Here is a 17,798-nt window from a genome sequence, read left to right on the forward strand (position 1 = left end):
CCAGGCCTTCCTGTCCTGCGCTCTCTCCCGGAGTGTGCTCAAGTTCATATTCATTGCGTCGGTGATGCTATCTAGCCATCTCATCCTCTGCCATCCCCTTCTCCTTTTGCCTTCAGTCTTTCCCAGCATCAGGGTCTTTTCCAGAGAGTTTTCTCTTCGCATTAGGTGGCCAAAATATTTGAGCTTCAGCTTCAGTATCTATCCTTCCAATGAGCACTCGGGGTTGATTTCCTTCAGGATTGACTGATTTGACCTCCTTGCAGTCCAGGGGACTCGTAAGAGTCTTCTCCAGCACCACAGTTTGAAAGCATCAATTCTTCAGTGCTCAGCCTTCCTTATAGTCCAGCTCTCACAGCCATATGTTACTACTGGGAAAACCATAGCTTTGATTATGCTGACCTTTGTCGGCAAGGTGATGTCTCTGCTTCTTACTATGCTGTCTAGGTTGGCCATAGCTTTCCTCCCAAGGAGCAAGCGTCTTTTAATTTCATGGCTACAGTCACCGTCTGCGGTGATCTTGGAGCCCAAGAAAATAAAATCTGTCACAGCTTCCATTTCTTCCCCTTCTATATGCCAAGAAGTGATGGGGCCAGATGCCATGATCTGAGTTTTTTTAATGTTGAGTTTCAAATCAGCTTTTGCACTCTCCTCTTTCACCCTCAACAAGAGGCTCTTGAGATCCTCTTCACTTTCTGCCATTAGGGTGGTATCGTCCGCATATCGGAGGTTGTTGATAATTCTCCCGGCAATCTTAATTCCGACCTGTGATTCATCCAACCTGGCATTTCTCATGATGTACTCTGCATATAAGTTAAATAGGCAGGGTGACAATATGCAGCCTTGTCGTACTCCTTTCCCAATTTTGAACCCATCGGTTGTTCCATGTCTTGTTCTTACTGTTGCTTCTTGACCCTCGTACAGGTTTCTCAGGAGACAGGTAAGGTGGTCTGGTACTCCCATCACTTTCAGAATTTGCCACAGTTTGTTGTGATCCACACAATCAAAGGCTTTAGCGTAGTCAATGAAGCAGAAATAGATGTTTTTCTGGAATTCTCTTGCTTTCTCCATGATCCAGCGAATGTTGGTGATTTGATCTCTAGTTCTTCTGCCTCTTCGAAACCCAGCTTGTACTTCCGGTAGTTCTCGGTTCGCATACTGCTGAAGCCTAGCTTGTAGGATTTTGAGCATAACCTTGCTGGCATGTGAAATGAGTGCAATTGTACGGTAGTTTGAACACTCTTTGGCGTTGCCCTTCTTTGGAATTGGAATGTAAACTGACCTTTTCCAGGCTTGTGGCCACTGTTGAGTGTTCCAAATTTGCTGGCATATTGAGTGCAGCACTTTAACAGCATCATCTTTTAGGATCTTAAATAGCTCAGCTGGAATACTGTCATCTCCGCTAGCTTTGTTGTTACTAATGCTTCCTAAGGCCCACTTGACTTCACTCTCTAGGATGTCCAGCTCCAGTTCAGTGACTGCACTATCATGGCTATCAGGGACATTAAGATCTTTCCTGTATAGTTCTTCTGTGTATTCTTTCCACCTCTTCTTACTGTCATCTGCTTCTGTTAGCTCCCTGCCTTCTTTGTCCTTTATCATGCCCGTCTTTGCCCAAAATGTTCCCTTGAGATCTCCGATTTTCTTGAAGAGATCTCTAGTCTTTCCCATTCTGTTGTTTTCCTCGATTTCTTTGCATTGTTCATTTAAGAAGGCCTTCTTGTCTCTCCTTGCTGTTCTCTGGAACTCTGCATTCAGTTGGATATATCTTCCCCTTTCTCCCTTGCTTTTCGCTTCCCTTCTTTCCTCAGCTACTTGTAAAGCCTCATCAGACAGCCACTTTGCTTTCTTGCATTTCTTTTTCTTTGGGATGGATTTCGTTGCTGCCTCCTGAACAATGTTACGGACCTCCGTCCATAGTTCCTCAGGCACTCTGTCTATCAGGTCTAATCCCTGAAATCTATTCCTCACCTCCACTGTATAGTCATAAGGGATATGATTTAGGTCATACCTGAATGGTTTAGTGGTTTTCCCTACGTTCTTCAATTTCAGCCGAAATTTTGCAACAAGAAGCTCATGATCTGAGCCACAGTCAGCTCCAGGTCTTGTTTTTACTGACTGTATGGAGCTTCTCCATCTTTGGCTGCAAAGGACATAATCAATCTGATTTCGATATTGACCATCTGGTGATGTCCATGTGTAGAGTCGTCTCTTGTGCTGTTGGAAAAGCGTGTTTGCTATGATCAGCGTGTTCTCCTGGCAAAACTCTATTAGCTTTTGTCCTGCTTCATTTTGTACACCAAGGCCATGCCTGCCTGTTATCCCAGTGATTTCTTGACTTCCTACTTTAGCATTCCAATCCCCTATGATGAAGAGGACATCTTTTTTTGGTGTTAGTTCTAGAAGGTGTTGTAGGTCTTCATAGAACCGATCAACCTCAGCTTCTTCGGCCTCAGTGGTTGGGGCATAGACTTGAATTACTGTGATGTTGAATGGTTTGCCTTGGATTCGTACTGAGATCATTCTATCATTTTTAAGATTGTACCCCAGTACTGCTTTTCCCACCCTTTTGTTGACTATGAGTGCTACTCCATTTCTTCCAAGGGATTCTTGCCCACAATAGTAGATATGATGGTCACCTGAATTAAATTCGCCCATGCCTGTCCATTTTAGTTCACTGATTCCCAAGATGTCGATGTTCAATCTTGCCATCTCATGTTTGACCACCTCCAGCTTACCTTGATTCATTGATCTGACATTCCAGGTTCCTAAACAATATTGTTCTTTACAGCATCGGATTTTCTTTTCACCACCAGACACATCCACAGCTGAATGTCCTTTCGGCTTTGGCCCAGCCGCTTCACTCTTTCTGGCGCTACTTGGAAATACCCTCTGCTCTTCCTCAGTAGTATATTGGACACCTTCCGACCTGAGGGTCTCATCTTCCGGCGTCATCTCTTTTAGCCTTGTGATACGTTCCATGGGGTTTTCTTGGCAAGAATACTGGAGTGGGTTGCCATTTCCTTCTCCAGTGGACCACATTTTGTCAGAACTCTCTGCCATGGCCTGCCCATCTTGGGTGGCCCTGCACGGCATAGCTTATGGCTTCACTGAGTTACGCAAGCCCCTTTGCCACAGCAAGGCAGTGATCCATGAAGGGGAGGATATGAATATATCTGATTAATTGTGAATATTCCTCTAATTACTCAAAAGTGTTCTAATCAATTAATCTATCTAATTCATTCACTAAATCAAGCAGCCCAACCAACATCTCATTATAGATTCTTCCTCCAATATTGATGAAAGTGTAAGATAACTTGCAATTGCCAGCACAACCTAATACATAGTTACTCAGAAGTAAGTCCTACTGTGTTTAATGGAGCTTAATGTGCTTTGGATTGCAGCCTTAATAGGAGAAAGCTACCACACACTGGGCTAATTTGCATGACATGACAGCCCATTGAGGGTTAATTTACCCATGAGGAGTTGCAGCGCATGCTGTCTGCCATTATGAATATGCAAGCCCCTGTCAGGGGTTGCCGTGGCTTGTTGTGTCGTCGGAACCCAGGTGGCAGGGCTAATTTGAGGGTTAAACAACCCTTGCACAACCCTAAAACAGACTGTGAGTTAGGTGAAGGTTGTTCAACCCTCCACTCCCACTGTCTGAGTTCAGACAACACGACAAGCCATGCAACCCCCGGCCGGGGCTTGCATATTCATAATGGTGGGCAGTACATGCTGAAGCACCCCAATGGTTAATTAACTCATGGTGGGCAGTTGTGTAGTCCGAACCAGGTCACTGTTTGAAGGAAAGGGCACCTTCTGTACTTTCCTTTTCATTCCCTATTACATTAATGCACTCGAACCAAAACAGCTTCAAAAAAGACCCCTAATTAAAGTTTGCAGTCCAGCTTGGAACGCTGATGCTTCAGTGCACCCAGCCGCTTATCCTGAGAGAGGTGTCCCGTGCGGGACACACCCACCCTGGCCAGCACACCTTGTGGCTCAGCATTTTAGCACAAGTGTCTTGGCACAGCCTGAGCTGGTCAGTGCCCTCTGGAGTGGGGGGAGCAGGCTGCCCAGAATGAAGCCTGCAGTTGGGAAGATGGGGCATTGGTGTAGATGTGACCGTCCTCTGGAGCTGCTATTAGAATGGATCCCCAAATGGATCACTCTCACTTTGTGCCAGCTTCAGGTAGTTTCCAAACAATCTGCCTTGTTCACTCCTTTGAAACACGGAAGCTTCCCAATATGCCAGGAACCTTGTGTGTCCTAAAGTGACTTCTGCTACCGGAGGGTACTGTGGCATGAATAATTCCTTCAACTGCATAATCTGCGGAACATGGCCCACATTTCTCTACAGTCAACAAGTTTGTGGCTGGCAAGAGCAGTCTGCCAGGATGGGGGAAATAGAAGCATAAAAAATCTGATGGAGCAGAAAGGGATTTCTAAAGTTTCATCTGTCAGAGCCAGGCTCAGGCTGCAGCCATAGGCCGGGGTGGGTGGGTAGGAAAACATGTCCCTTCTCAAGGATATTCCAGGTTACTTCCTTGAGTTATCCGCTTTCTCACTTTTTAAAAATCTCTCTCGCTCTTTTACATTTACTTCTAGAGATAAAATGGAATCACTGCCCACAGCCTTTTACTCGATCGCTCAAGAAGAAGTCCACCATTCCAAGGTACCTGCAGCGGCACTGGGGTGGCTGAACAGCACTTGTGTCCTCAGCACTTATTAACATGTAACTGACTATATGATAAACAGGGGTGTTGAACCTTTCAACCCATGGGCTGAACCCGATTGCAGAGAAGCTCTCGGAGGCTGCATTCCAGTGGTGGGGTGATGGCATATGGTAGCTGTAGGGCACAATCCAATGCATGTCCAGACAGAAAAAAGTCTTACAATTCCCAGTATTCCCCAGTCAGCATGGCTGGCTGGGGAATACTGGGAGTCATAGGACTTTTTTTTCCTGTCTAAACACATAGGATTGAGCCCTAACCTCTTCCTGCCAGTAATGAAGCCTCAGGAGAGGCATTCCAACCTTTTAGAATAGGGGAAAAACTGCAGAAAAGCTGGGAAGCCACCCAATGACTGTTGGTGGGGGGAAGGGGCGTGGCCAGGGGAAGGAGGTGTGGCCATCTGGCTAACCCCAGCTTATGACATGGCATCAACAGCACAACATTTCTGGCTATGGGCCCCCACCTCAACCCAGCCAGCCCTTTCTAGTTTGGGTGGATTATAAGGAGAGGCAGAACATGGATTTTCAGCTTCTGTCAAGAGTCAGTGGCTCCCTTTGGAGCAGCCAGCTTCCTTGGGGCCCCCTGCCCAACTGGTCCTCCTCACCTTGCTACGCAGGAGCCCCCCGCTCTGGTGTTCGGGGGTGCTGGCTTCAGACGTGCTCTTGGCTTTCTCCTTATTGTTATTTGGTTCATTGTCTTTGATGATGTCATACTGTCTGCAGAACAGGGCAATCACCCCTGAGGGGAAGAGAAAACATCTCAGGTCACACTGCTGGGACAGCTTTCCGAAAGGACAACCCCGTGGGCCACGGAGCGTTCGTGCCCCTGGCCAGCTGCGAGGCCCAACCTTGAGAGAATGAGCCTCGAGCCTTGCCTCGGGGAGCTTTCCTAATATGGCTGCCTCAGCTGCCTCACCCACACCAAGGTCTGCAAGGAGAGAAGAGCAACTAAACATGGGCATTTCTACAGCAGTCTAAAATCCTGCATTTAAAACGGGGCTTTCTGCTTCCACGCGCTCTGTAGATGGCCGTTCCCACAGCATTAAGTTTCCATGAAGAGGCATTGCACACGCTCCAGGTTCAGCGACACTTGCTCCTCGGTTCCTGCTCCTTTCCCTCCCCTTGAACATTACTGGTGGATGGGGACTGACATGCGGACAGACCCCGCAATCTCCCCGGGCCCCACCTCCCTCTTCCATGCTTTGGGCCAGTCCCTGCTGCTCCGCCACTCCTCTGCTCCGCCGACCCCCCCCACTGCCGCTCTGCCTTGAACAGGCAGGCTGATGGCGAGGAGCCAAAATGGCACAGGAGCGGGAAGGCTGAATGCTCATTAGACCTTTGTCACCACCGTCGACATCATGGCCACGCCCCCAAGAACCACACTCAGCGCTTCATTCATGCTAGCGGAGAAATGCATAGGGAGGACATGGCGCTCCCTTTGCGCATATCTGGAAAAATACCCCCGTTTGAGGAAAACACAGGATAGGTGGGAGGAAATAGTGGAATAATGACTGGACAATGACGATGTCATGTAATGGACTTGCACAATTCAGCAAGTGAGCAACCATGAATGCGCAATAAACTTGAGGTGTAGAGATCCCCCATGAGGAAGGGAAAGATCCTGTCAGTGGAGGCTGGTGGCTCCCATTTCAGTGGGGCCGTGCTTCCGTTCTGGATTTCAGTCAGAACCAGCCAGGAATCTAAAGAAGTGATCCAAGGTGTGGAACCCATTTTGCTGAGAGGGTTCAGCATCCTGGATAGCTCCTTTAGACTTCTGTCTGGTTCTGACTGAAACCCAGAATGGAACCATAGCCCCACCAAAATTGGAGCCACCAGCCTCCACTGGATCCTGTTCTCACCCTAAACCAAAATTAAGTACATGTAACTGTGATTGTGCATATCCTCTCATCTTTGCCATCCCTCTTCTCCCTAGTTATTGCCCCAGTGTTAAAATTTGGATTGTACATTCCTTCAGGTAGAGATTCTCTCTCCCTCTTGTTATTCTATAAAGATCTATAGAATAAGAGTACACATTTATATAACAAACAAACCATCTTCCTCATTTTCAGTTTATATAACAAAATTATGGCTGGGGGGGGGCATTCACAATAGAAGTGTGTTATAAAACACTTTATGACACAGCAAATAATCTGTCTCAGGAACTCATTTCCACTGGATATTCCGACAGGAACTAGGGATGAACAAATCTGCTTGTTTTGGTTTCTACAACTTTCAAACTTTTTGAAGCATGGGTTTGTTCTGTTCCATTTCTGCATCAGTTTGCACATTTGGGGCTAAAAGGTACCCATGATAATTTGCATGCATTTCACCTAATCTATGCATTTCTGTACACATTTTTTGATCAGAGAACTACATCACAAAATATGGAGAAGTGCAAAAACTGAAGGATAATTGTGGTCCAGGTTGCATTTTAGTTTGGGAAGTGCAAATTAGATTGGTTCTTAATCTAATATGAACAAGCCAATTTCTCTCCCATTCCTAATGGCAACTAACCAAAATTGCTTTTTTTAGGATTGAATGAACAAATCGACGATGGGTTATCAGCTGGAACAACTACAACCTGCAGAGCTGAAACAAACTTGCTTCTAAAACTTCTCAAAACTCCTCTCAGCAAATTTTGAACATTCATGAGATACTAGAAGCACCCAAGGAATTAAACGGAGGGTCCAAATCAATGTGTGAAGTTCTCTGCTTCCGCTTCTTGGCCTTCCCGAGGCCAGGTAGGTTGCTTGCTCAATATGCTGGAGGGACTGTGGAATCCACACCTGGCAGAACTGATTCTGTTCAGCCTTTGTCTCGCTGTCATGGCAGCCCCAGAGTGAGCACTCTGATGCCCTCTTGGATCTCTGCCCCCCACAACCCATACACCTCACTTCTTTCCTGTTAGTAGTGCTCAACACCTCCTAGCTGTAGGCCCTGTGTGAGATTATTTCTTCAGCTGTTCTTTCTTGGCGTCTCCTTCCTTCAGCTCCATGTCTCCGCCATCCATTATTTCCTTAGGCCCCAGCATTTCACCTCATTGCTGACTTCATTCGGTTTCCTTCAGCCACCCCGCCTGTTGGCCAGCTCCCTGCATAGCGCTGAGGAAAATCTCGAACCCGAGTCCCCAGTGGCACCTGACCTCCTGCACCACCTGCGCTCCAGGCCTTTCAGCAGCCAGTCAGACTAAACTCCACAGGGCAAGAGAGGGAGGTGGCAATGCCAGCCTGAGTGCTGCCAGCTTGACCCCACAGGGAAGGTGCTCCAGAGGCCTTGGAAGCCAATGGAGAGTCAAGCAGCCCTTTAAAACCCATCCTTTCAAGCTAGTCAGTGGAGGCTGGTGGCTCCAGCATCAATGGGGCAGGGAATCAGCTCCGAGTTTCTGTCAGAACTGTAAACAAGCTCTTTTAGAGTTCTGACTGAAACCTGGAGCGGATTCACTGCCATTGGCGCCATCAGCCTCCACTGAGACTAGTCCAGCAGTCTAAACCCCTCTCAGCAGGCAGCAACAACAACACCGCACCGTGCCTGACCCGATAGCTGACCACCATCCTGTCCAGGACTACGTCTCCCCTCTCTGGCCCACCGGACCGTCATCCTAGCTGTGTCCTGTGGCAAGCTAGGCGTCAGGCCTATTGCTTCCCTCGCACTCACCACACTAGCAGCACACAGCTTCCCGACCTGAAGCGTTGTGAAGTTTCTTTGGAGCACTTGCATCTCATTTCTGACCTCAGTTGTCCTTTTCCTCAAGCCTCTGTCTCTACTTTCTACCCCTCTTCTTAGGGCCCCCTTTCTTCAGTCTCTTAGCTACTTCGCACCCTTCCTTGAATCACAGGGCCAACCCTATCATTAGGCAGAGTGAGGCAGTCACCTCAGATGGCAGCCAGGAGTTGTGGCAGAGCTGTGGGCCACACAGCTTCCTTGCGCCTGTGTCTACGTCAGCCTGCTGCCTTCAGGTGCTATGGAGGATGTGCTCTCATTGCCAGTGTTGAAGAAAGATTCAGCTGCCAGCCCAGTCAGCTTCGGCACATAGAACGGGAGGGGTGCCATCACATCTTTTGCCTCAGGCAGCAAAGTATCTTGGGCCGGCCCTGTTCAGCCACTTCTCCAGGGCCTCTTCTCGTTCCTGAGCCCACCCAGCAGAGCTACTACTGTCTTTAGGCCCTGTATGAGATTTTCATCCCAGCAAAAGTGACATATTTCCCTTCCCCCAGAAGCTGACCTGCAAACATTCTGACAGTTTTGTTCCCTGAGCAACCAGAATGTTTTATAAACATTTGGCACCATCACATCAGCTCAGCTCACTATGTCAGAGGCTTCACCACCACAAGAACAATGCAGTACAGATTCTCCAAATATCTGAGATCTTATAAAAAATCGTTACTCAGTACATAGAACCAGTGAGTTGGCCTTCAATATAGATGCTATATTGATGGAATAACAGCACATTGCAGCTGGAGTTGACTCCTCTCACAGATTACTTAACGTCGCTTTAAGCAAAGCCAACCTGGAGACGTTGCTTGTGTCGAAGGGCCAAAGGTAGGCCTGTATTTGCTTGTAAACCAAGAGCAGGTGCCTGCTTAGGAGAGAGGGCCTGCAAACACATGCAAGGATGACAGGAAAGAGGATAGTGGAAAATTCCTTTGTCTTGGAATCAAGCCCTGGCAGCACCGGTGACAAATGGAAGTGAAGCGGTGGTTGCCACAGCAGCCTCTGTGCTTCAGTGTGCTTGAACAGGAAGTCTTTCTGCCTGCATGCTGCAAACACAAAGTGATGACTGTACCAGGAAGGGGCAGCAGTACAATGGACCGTCCTCACCCAAGAAAGGGGGCACTTTCCCACGCCTTAGAGAACAGGACCCAAGAGGAAATGTCAGCTTGAACTTTTAACTAAGCAGTCTTTAACATGACCAGTGAATCAGCTCCATAACTCAGTTCCCTTAGTTCATTTGGAATATTTAATTCTGGATTCAGCATTCTGGCATCCAAGGCAGAACTGGAATTCCAGCTTCAGTGGATGGTAACTGGAAGAATTTGCAGGATGGATACAGAGAGATGAGCAGATAGGTGCAGTGTGCACCACGTTGGCCATAGACTAGGCAAGCATCCTTGGTACTCCCTCCATTTGTTCAATTTCTGAATACCTTTTTATTGCATTTGTAGCCCATTTCATGCCTTTGATGCACTATTTGCATGCAAGGTTTATCCCTGTCATTAAGACATGCATTTGTACATGTGGATCTGATCACAATCATTCTCTCTCTCTCTCTCTCTCTCTCTCACTCACTCACTCACTCTCACACACACACACACACACACACACACACACACACACCATTTGTCAAATGAGCATTAAATGCTGTAAATATCTGGCTCTTTGTTTTAAAAGAGACTGTTAATGCAATGCCAGCCATGCAGATCCAAGTTCCAGCTTTGCAAGCAAAGATGAATTGTTTGTAGGATTTGTTTCAGCTGTTGAATGGATACTTGGATAGATAGCCTGTAACAGGTGCCCCTTGAGTCTCACACATGCGTGCACATGCATTTCCAGTGACCCAGGTGGTTGCCTGCCTCTAAATCCAGCCTGGTTGTGGATTTTAGCCTACAAAACCTTATGCCACAATAAATTTGCTAGTCTTTAAAGTACTTCATGGATCTTTGTAATAGATTGATAGTCAGGCCAGTGTCCCAATCCAGCAATCACTTGCAGGTCCAGGGACTCTGAGTCACCCAGGGGAACCTCACACACACCTGCAAAAGGTGCCCCATTCATTGAAAGGACGAGCTTTGTGTTTCCTCGTATTTCAATGAATGTGTTCCTTCCATAGAAATGAATGTGGAACTCCCTGAGTTCTGGCCTGAGGTGGTGGCATACAGTTTGTAAAAGGAGGCCAGAAATTAGAGTTAGATCCAGGCTGGAAGGCATGCCTTCTGATATGGAAACCCCCCAAATCCCAAATATGGGGGAGGGGGTAAGAAAGAACAAGCCTTAGATTTATTACTTCCGCCTGGGCTCAGAAGGGCTGACAACATTTAAAGCAGTTAATAAGTAATTTTAGAACTTACGTGTGCCCTGCACATGTCTGTTTTTTAAAATACTTCAGTAGGATTGGCTATTCAGCAGCCTTGTCCTGCACCCACATAAGGTCTGTGACTCTTTTTTATCTTAACCACACAGTTTGTTACTTGGGTTGGTTTCACTCACATCGCACATTAATATGGCCAGATGTGTGTACATATGACCAACGCTAAACCAGAAAGCCCTTTGGCTAGGAGACTGAAAACTTGACCAGGAAGGGAGGCATTTTCCCCAGAGAAGAATGTGGATTATACAGTTAGCTGGCGTGCTTGTTTTCACCTGAAATGGCCCTCCTTCCCAGCCTCCCCCTTCTCCTCCTCCAGCTAAAGCAATTGCAGATCTCATGGGGAGAGCTTTTCTGCTTTCATAAATGTTTCATGCAGCAGAAGGAGCAAAAGCAGCTGTCGAATGGAGCTGGGGATGCACACACAACACAGGAAGCCAACAGGACCAAGCTGCATTAACTCATGCTTGGCAGCTCCCACCTGACTAGGCAAGGTAACGTGGAAGTGGCTGGAGGCCTCAGCCCCAGAACCTGTTTTTAAAATGCCAGGAAAAGCTGAAGCGCCAAGAGCTGTTGCAGTGCAGTTGCTAACAGCAGGAGCATTGTGGTGGTGGGAGGTCCGTGGGTCCAATCTCAGCCCTGCCATGAGCTCACTTCATTGCCGCTGACAAGCCCCTCTCATGTGGCCTCTCTCAGCCTCCGCAATCTGGACTGGGGATGATGAGAATTTCAGGGGCCTACCTTGTGGAGCTGTTGTAATAAAGGTTACTGAGCTCATGCAGGTGAGTCATTTTGAACACTCAAAAAGCACGATGAATATTTTATTGTATTTATAGTGGGGGTGGGTAGACGTGAGCCTTGCGGGATCTGCTGTGTTTTTTACTTGAACCCCAAGATCTATCAACCAGAGCCTGGTGCAAAAGATGCGCACAAAAAAGATGCAAGTAAAGCATTCGAAGCCCAGGAATTTGTGCTGAATTCCAGAACTGAATGGAGCTGTCAGTCCTCTTTCCACACACAAACATTCCATGCTTGGTTACCCCACGCTTTCTTCATTTCACCAGTATAATGTATGGTATGTGTGAGGGGGGGGGAGGGGAGGTTGTCACTTGGTTTCAGCTATTGTTAAACAACTGGGAATCAGAAACCCTTGCCAACCTACTGCAAATTGCTAGTGATCAGTAGAACCAAATCTATCTTCTGCCCACCTGTGATTTATCGCATCTGTATAAACATTTTTTAATATTCACAGCACTTCTTATCTCACTGCAATCCTTACAACAACCCTGTAAGGGATGCTGCTATTATCTCCATATTGCAGAAGGCCGGGGGGGGGGGGGGAGAGAGAGAGAGAGAGAGATCTGCCTAAGGCTACAGGATGAGTTCATGGCAAAGGCAATATGCAAACAGGGACTTCCCAGTTCTTAGCGCAGTCACTTGGACACTACACAGTACTGCGACTGAGAATAATTATTCAATAGTTGTGAAAGCATCTACAGCAGCCTTCCCCAACCAGATGCCTTCCAGATGCCCTTTAACTCCCAGCATGCCCTGGCCCAATATATCTGGAGGACACCAAGTTGGGGGAGACTGGGCTAAAGTATATGAGGCACTATAGTATAGACAGAAGGAGAAGAGGGGTCATCTGGTCATGTAAAGCAGACTCAAGGCACGTTTTAAGTCCCAGCACCTTTCTCTTCACAAATGACTTACACAGACAACCCACTGATGGGCTTGAAAAATTATATCAGAAGGCTTGGACCATTAGGGAGACCGTGTACTAGCACAATTCCACTGATTTTGATGGCGCAGGTTGGAACGCCATTAAAGTCCCCCCCTATACACACACACACACACACACACACACGACCATATCCCAGCCTTTCCCAATCTAGTGCTCTCCAGATTATTTTACTACAACTCCTATCAACCCCAGCCAGTGTGGCTACTGACCATGCTAGCTGGGGATGATGGGAGTTGCATTCCAACACATCTGGAGGGCACCAAGCTGGGGAGGGCTGGCATACTCAATTACCTCTCAGGAGCACCTGTGCCTCTTGTCTGAAACCCCACAATTGCACTGCTTCCTTGCAGGTTAATTCTGATGCCAAGAAGAGGCTGTGTTTTCAAAGATCTTGCTGTATCTCCTACCCAAACCTGTATTGGCAGCCGGGGGGGGGGGGCAGGGGCACGGGGACTGGGGGGACACAGGGTTGGGAAGGAAAAGTTCCTGATGACTGAGCTTTGCTTCACCATGATCTGGTCACCCTTTTCCCCTACTTGGTTGATCACACCAACATCACAGGGAAAGCAGTTTTGCTTATAGGAAACTTTTCCACTGTGTGTGTTTCCTGGTAACAGATTTTAAGAGGATCAGGGTTTATTGCCATCCTGCCGTTTTATGCTCTGATACTTCAGGCCATTTATTCTCTTAACTGTTCTATCATTTTAACAGGGGGTAGAAGTGAGCTCTAGTAAAAACTAAATACAGAGAACCGAGAATGGTTTGTGAGAGAAACAGAAGGTGGCAATTTTGTACTTGATTTGTGAGTTTTAGCTTCTTAGAATTCTGGCCAAGGCACTTTGGAGAATTCATGTTTGCCAGGTGATTGACAGACATCTGATGAGACAAATAAAGGCAAAAAGGTCAGGTGGCCTTTGGGACTTTGCAGGGAAGTGTGTTGTTTTTTCTTCATTTATTTCAGGTCCTCTCCTATCCCATCCCCAAGAAACAATTTAGATAAGAGCACATTAAGAACACAGGAAAACCTGGATGAGTGGAAGCTGCACTAAAAATGCTGTGCTAAAAATCCTCTCCATACTTTACTGCAGCCTTCCCCAGACAGATGCCCTCCAGATGTGTTGGAGTACAATTCCAGCAAAGGAGATGGTTTCCTTGTCGTGGTGCTGGAGCTTGAGCACCTCAATGACGTCATGAGCTAAACCATGAAGGGACACCCAAGACGGGAAGGTCATGGCAGAGAGGTCAGACTAAATACGATCCCTGGGGAAGGAAACGGCAACCCACCCCAGTATGCTTGCCATGAAAACTAAATGGATCAGTACAACCAGAGATCTGTCGGTATACCATCGGAAGATGGGACTCCCAGGTTGGAAGATGGTCAAAATGCTACTGGGGAGGAACAGAGGATAAGTTCAACTAGCCCCAGATGTGATGACGGAGCTAGCTCAAAGCCGAAAGGACGGCTAACAGCCGATGGTGCTGGTGGTGAACGACGAATCCGATGTTCTAAAGATCATCACACCATAGGAACCTGGAATGTAAGATCTATGAGCCAGGGCAAATTGGATGTGGTTATTGGGGAGATGTCAAGATTAAAGATAGACATTTTGGGTGTCAGTGAACTGAAATGGACTGGAATGGGCCACTGCACATCAAATGACCACCAGATCTACTACTGTGGACAAGAGGACCACAGAAGAAATGGGGTAGCCTTCATAATTAATAATAAAGTGGCTAAAGCAGTGCTTGGATACAATCCAAAAAATTACAGAATGATCTCAATTCGAATTCAGGGTAAGCCATTTAACATCACAGTGATCCAAATATACGCCCCAACCACAGATGCTGAAGAAGCAGAAGTAGATCAGTTCGATGAGGATCTGCAGCACCTACTGGATAGTATGCCAAAAAGAGACATTATTTTCATTACAGGAGACTGGAATGCTAAGGTGGGTAGTCAAACGACACCTGGAATTACAGGCAAGCATGGTCTGGGAGAACAAAATGAAGCGGGACATAGGCTGATAGAATTTTGCCAGGACAACTCACTATGCATAACAAACACTCTCTTCCAACAACCTAAGAGATTACTTTATACATGGACTTCACCAGACGGTCGACACCGAAATCGGATTGACTACATCCTTTGTAGCCAAAGGTGGCGGACATCTATGCAGCTGGTAAAAACAAGACCTGGAGCTGATTGTAGTTCAGATCACGAACTTCTTATTGCACAATTTAGAATCAGACTCAAGAGAATAGGGAAGACCCACAGATCAGTTAGATATGAGCTCACTAATATTCCTCATGAATATGCAGTGGAGGTGAAGAATAGATTTAAGGGACTAGATTTAGTAGATAGGGTCCCGGAAGAACTATGGACAGAAGTTCGCAACATTGTTCAGGAGGCGGCCGGCAACAAAAAACATCCCAAAGAAAAAGAAAACCAAGAAGGCAAGATGGCTGTCTGCTGAGACACTGGAAGCAGCCCAAGAAAGAAGGAAAGCAAAAGGCAACAGTGATAGGGGGAGATATGCCCAATTAAATGCAAAATTCCAGAGGTTAGCCAGAAGAGATAAGGAATTATTTTTAAACAAGCAATGCGTGGAAGTGGAAGAAGATAGGAAGGACAAGAGACCTCTTCCAGAAAATTAGAAACATCGGAGGTAAATTCCAGGCAAAAATGGGTATGATCAAAAACAAAGATGGCAAGGACCTAACAGAAGCAGAAGAGATCAAGAAAAGGTGGCAAGAATATACGGAAGATCTGTATAGGAAGGATAACAACATCGGGGATAGATTTGACAGTGTGGTCAGTGAGCTAGAGCCAGACATCCTGAAGAGTGAGGTTGAATGGGCCTTAAGAAGCATTGCTAATAACAAGGCAGCAGGAGATGACGGTATCCCAGCTGAACTGTTTAAAATCTTGCAAGAAGATGCTGTCAAGGTGATGCGTGCCATATGCCAGCAAATTTGGAAAACACAAGAATAGCCAACAGATTGGAAAAAATCAACTTATATCCCCATACCAAAAAAGGGAAGCACCAAAGAATGTTCAAACTATCGAACAGTGGCACTTATTTCACATGCCCGTAAGGTAATGCTCAAGATCTTGCAAGGTAGACTCCAGCAATTCATGGAACGAGAATTGCCAGATGTACAAGCTGGGTTTAGAAAAGGCAGAGGAACTAGAGACCAAATTGCCAATATCCGCTGGATAATGGAGAAAGCCAGGGAGTTTCAGAAAAACATCTATTTCTGTTTTATTGACTATTTTAAAGCCTTTGACTGTGTGGATCATAACAAATTGTGGCAAGTTCTTGGTGGTATGGGGATACCAAGTCATCTTGTCTGCCTCCTGCGGAATCTGTATAACGACCAAGTAGCAACGGTAAGAACAGACCACGGAACAACGGACTGGTTTAAGATTGGGAAAGGAGTACGGCAGGGCTGTATACTCTCACCCTACCTATTCAACCTGTACGCAGAACACATCATGTGACGTGCTGGGCTTGATGAAGCCAAGGCTGGAGTTAAAATCGCTGGAAGAAACATTAACAATCTCAGATATGCAGATGATACCACTTTGATGGCTGAAAGTGAGGAGGAGCTGAGGAACCTCATGATGAAGGTGAAAGAAGAAAGTGCAAAAGCTGGGTTGCAGTTAAACCACAAAAAAACCCAAGATTATGGCAACCAGCTTGATTGATAACTGGCAAATAGAGGGAGAAAACGTGGAGGCAGTGACAGACTTTGTCTTTCTAGGCGCAAAGATTACTGCAGACGCTGACTGCAGCCAGGAAATCAGAAGACGTTTACTTCTTGGGAGGACAGCAATGACAAATCTTGATAAAATAGTGAAGAGCAGAGACATCACACTGACAACAAAGGTCCACATAGTTAAAGCAATGGTATTCCCCGTAGTAACCTATGGCTGCGAGAGCTGGACCATAAGGAAGGCTGAGCGAAGGAAGATAGATGCTTTGGAACTGTGGTGCTGGAGGAAAATTCTGAGAGTGCCTTGGACTGCAAGAAGAGCAAACCAGTCCATCCTCCAGGAAATAAAGCCAGACTGCTCACTTGAGGGAATGATATTAAAGGCAAAACTGAGGTACTTTGGCCACGTAATGAGAAGACAGGATGCTGATGCTAGGAAAAGTGGAAGGCAAAAGGAAGAGGGGCCGACCAAGGGCAAGGTGGATGGATGATATTCTGGAGGTGACGGACTCGACCTTGGGGGAGCTGGGGGTGGCGACGGCCGACAGGAAGCTCTGGCGTGGGCTGGTCCATGGAGTCACGAAGAGTCGGAAGCGACTGACCGAATAAACAACAACAACAAACATCTGGAGGGCAACAAGTTGGGGAAAGCTTACTGTAATCAAGCCTAAATACACAATGCTGAAATTATGGCCTGCTCTTCTTGTTTAGCCCTCTATCCATTTCCCTCACAATTCTTCTGCTGTGCTGGATTTTAGATTGTAAACTCCCTGGGGGCAGGGACCTGTCTTCTTGTACTCAGTAAAATACCAAGCAGATGTGCATAATCTCTTGAAGTCTGCATAATATACTGCTGAGGGATTTTATTATATTCAGAGGTATATATATGTCACAAATAAATAAAGAAATAATTTTATATAATTTATTCTAGTTTGCTAGGCTTGGTGGGGAAGTAGCTTGGCATGACACTGAAACCCCTCCCCAACCACTGGTGATTTTATTCCACCCCTCCTCTCTGGCTTTGGAGACTTCTAACAGGCAGTGTTCCCACACTTTCAAGCTTATCTTTACAGCCACAAAGGCTAGAAGGAAAGCACCGGGTCATTACTGACCCCTAGAGGGACGCCGCTTGCGCTGGCATTTTCATGGCAGACTGTAGCGGGGTGGTTTGCCATTGCCTTCCCCAGTCTTGACTACCTTTCCCCCAGCAAGCTGGGTACTCATTTTACCGACCTCGGAAGGATGGAAGGCTGAGTCGACCTGAGACCCAGCTTCCGCTGGGATCGAACTCAGATGGTGGGGAGAGTTTCGGTTGCAATACTGCCGCCTTCCACTCTGCACCACACGAGGCTCAAAGGCTAGAAACCTGCCACTTTTTCTGGCAAAGTGAAAAAACTTTAGGAAGTTGAATACTGCAGCTGACACATTTTTTGTGCTCTAACAGAATTGTGGAATCCATATAACACCCCCACACACACACTATATAGAACCACTTTAAGTATGCAAGATATCCCCTGTGCAGA

At 46.7% G+C, this 17,798-nt stretch overlaps 1 protein-coding gene across 2 annotated transcripts in view; it reads right to left on the minus strand.

Annotated features, from left to right (window-relative positions):
* The window catches only part of FNDC5 (fibronectin type III domain containing 5), a 56,382-nt gene that overhangs the window by 3,653 nt on the left and 34,931 nt on the right, over positions 1-17,798 (minus strand). For both annotated transcript variants that reach the window (XM_084816130.1, XM_084816129.1), the window contains exon 5: positions 5,338-5,471. In XM_084816130.1, coding sequence (XP_084672256.1) covers positions 5,338-5,471 — 134 coding nt within the window. The remainder of the gene's footprint in view (positions 1-5,337; positions 5,472-17,798) is intronic.

This window comes from Heloderma suspectum, chromosome 10 (assembly GCF_057233095.1).
Source record: "Heloderma suspectum isolate Gila_16-S chromosome 10, 16-S_ref, whole genome shotgun sequence".
In the NCBI taxonomy this organism is placed as follows: Eukaryota; Metazoa; Chordata; class Lepidosauria; order Squamata; family Helodermatidae; genus Heloderma; species Heloderma suspectum.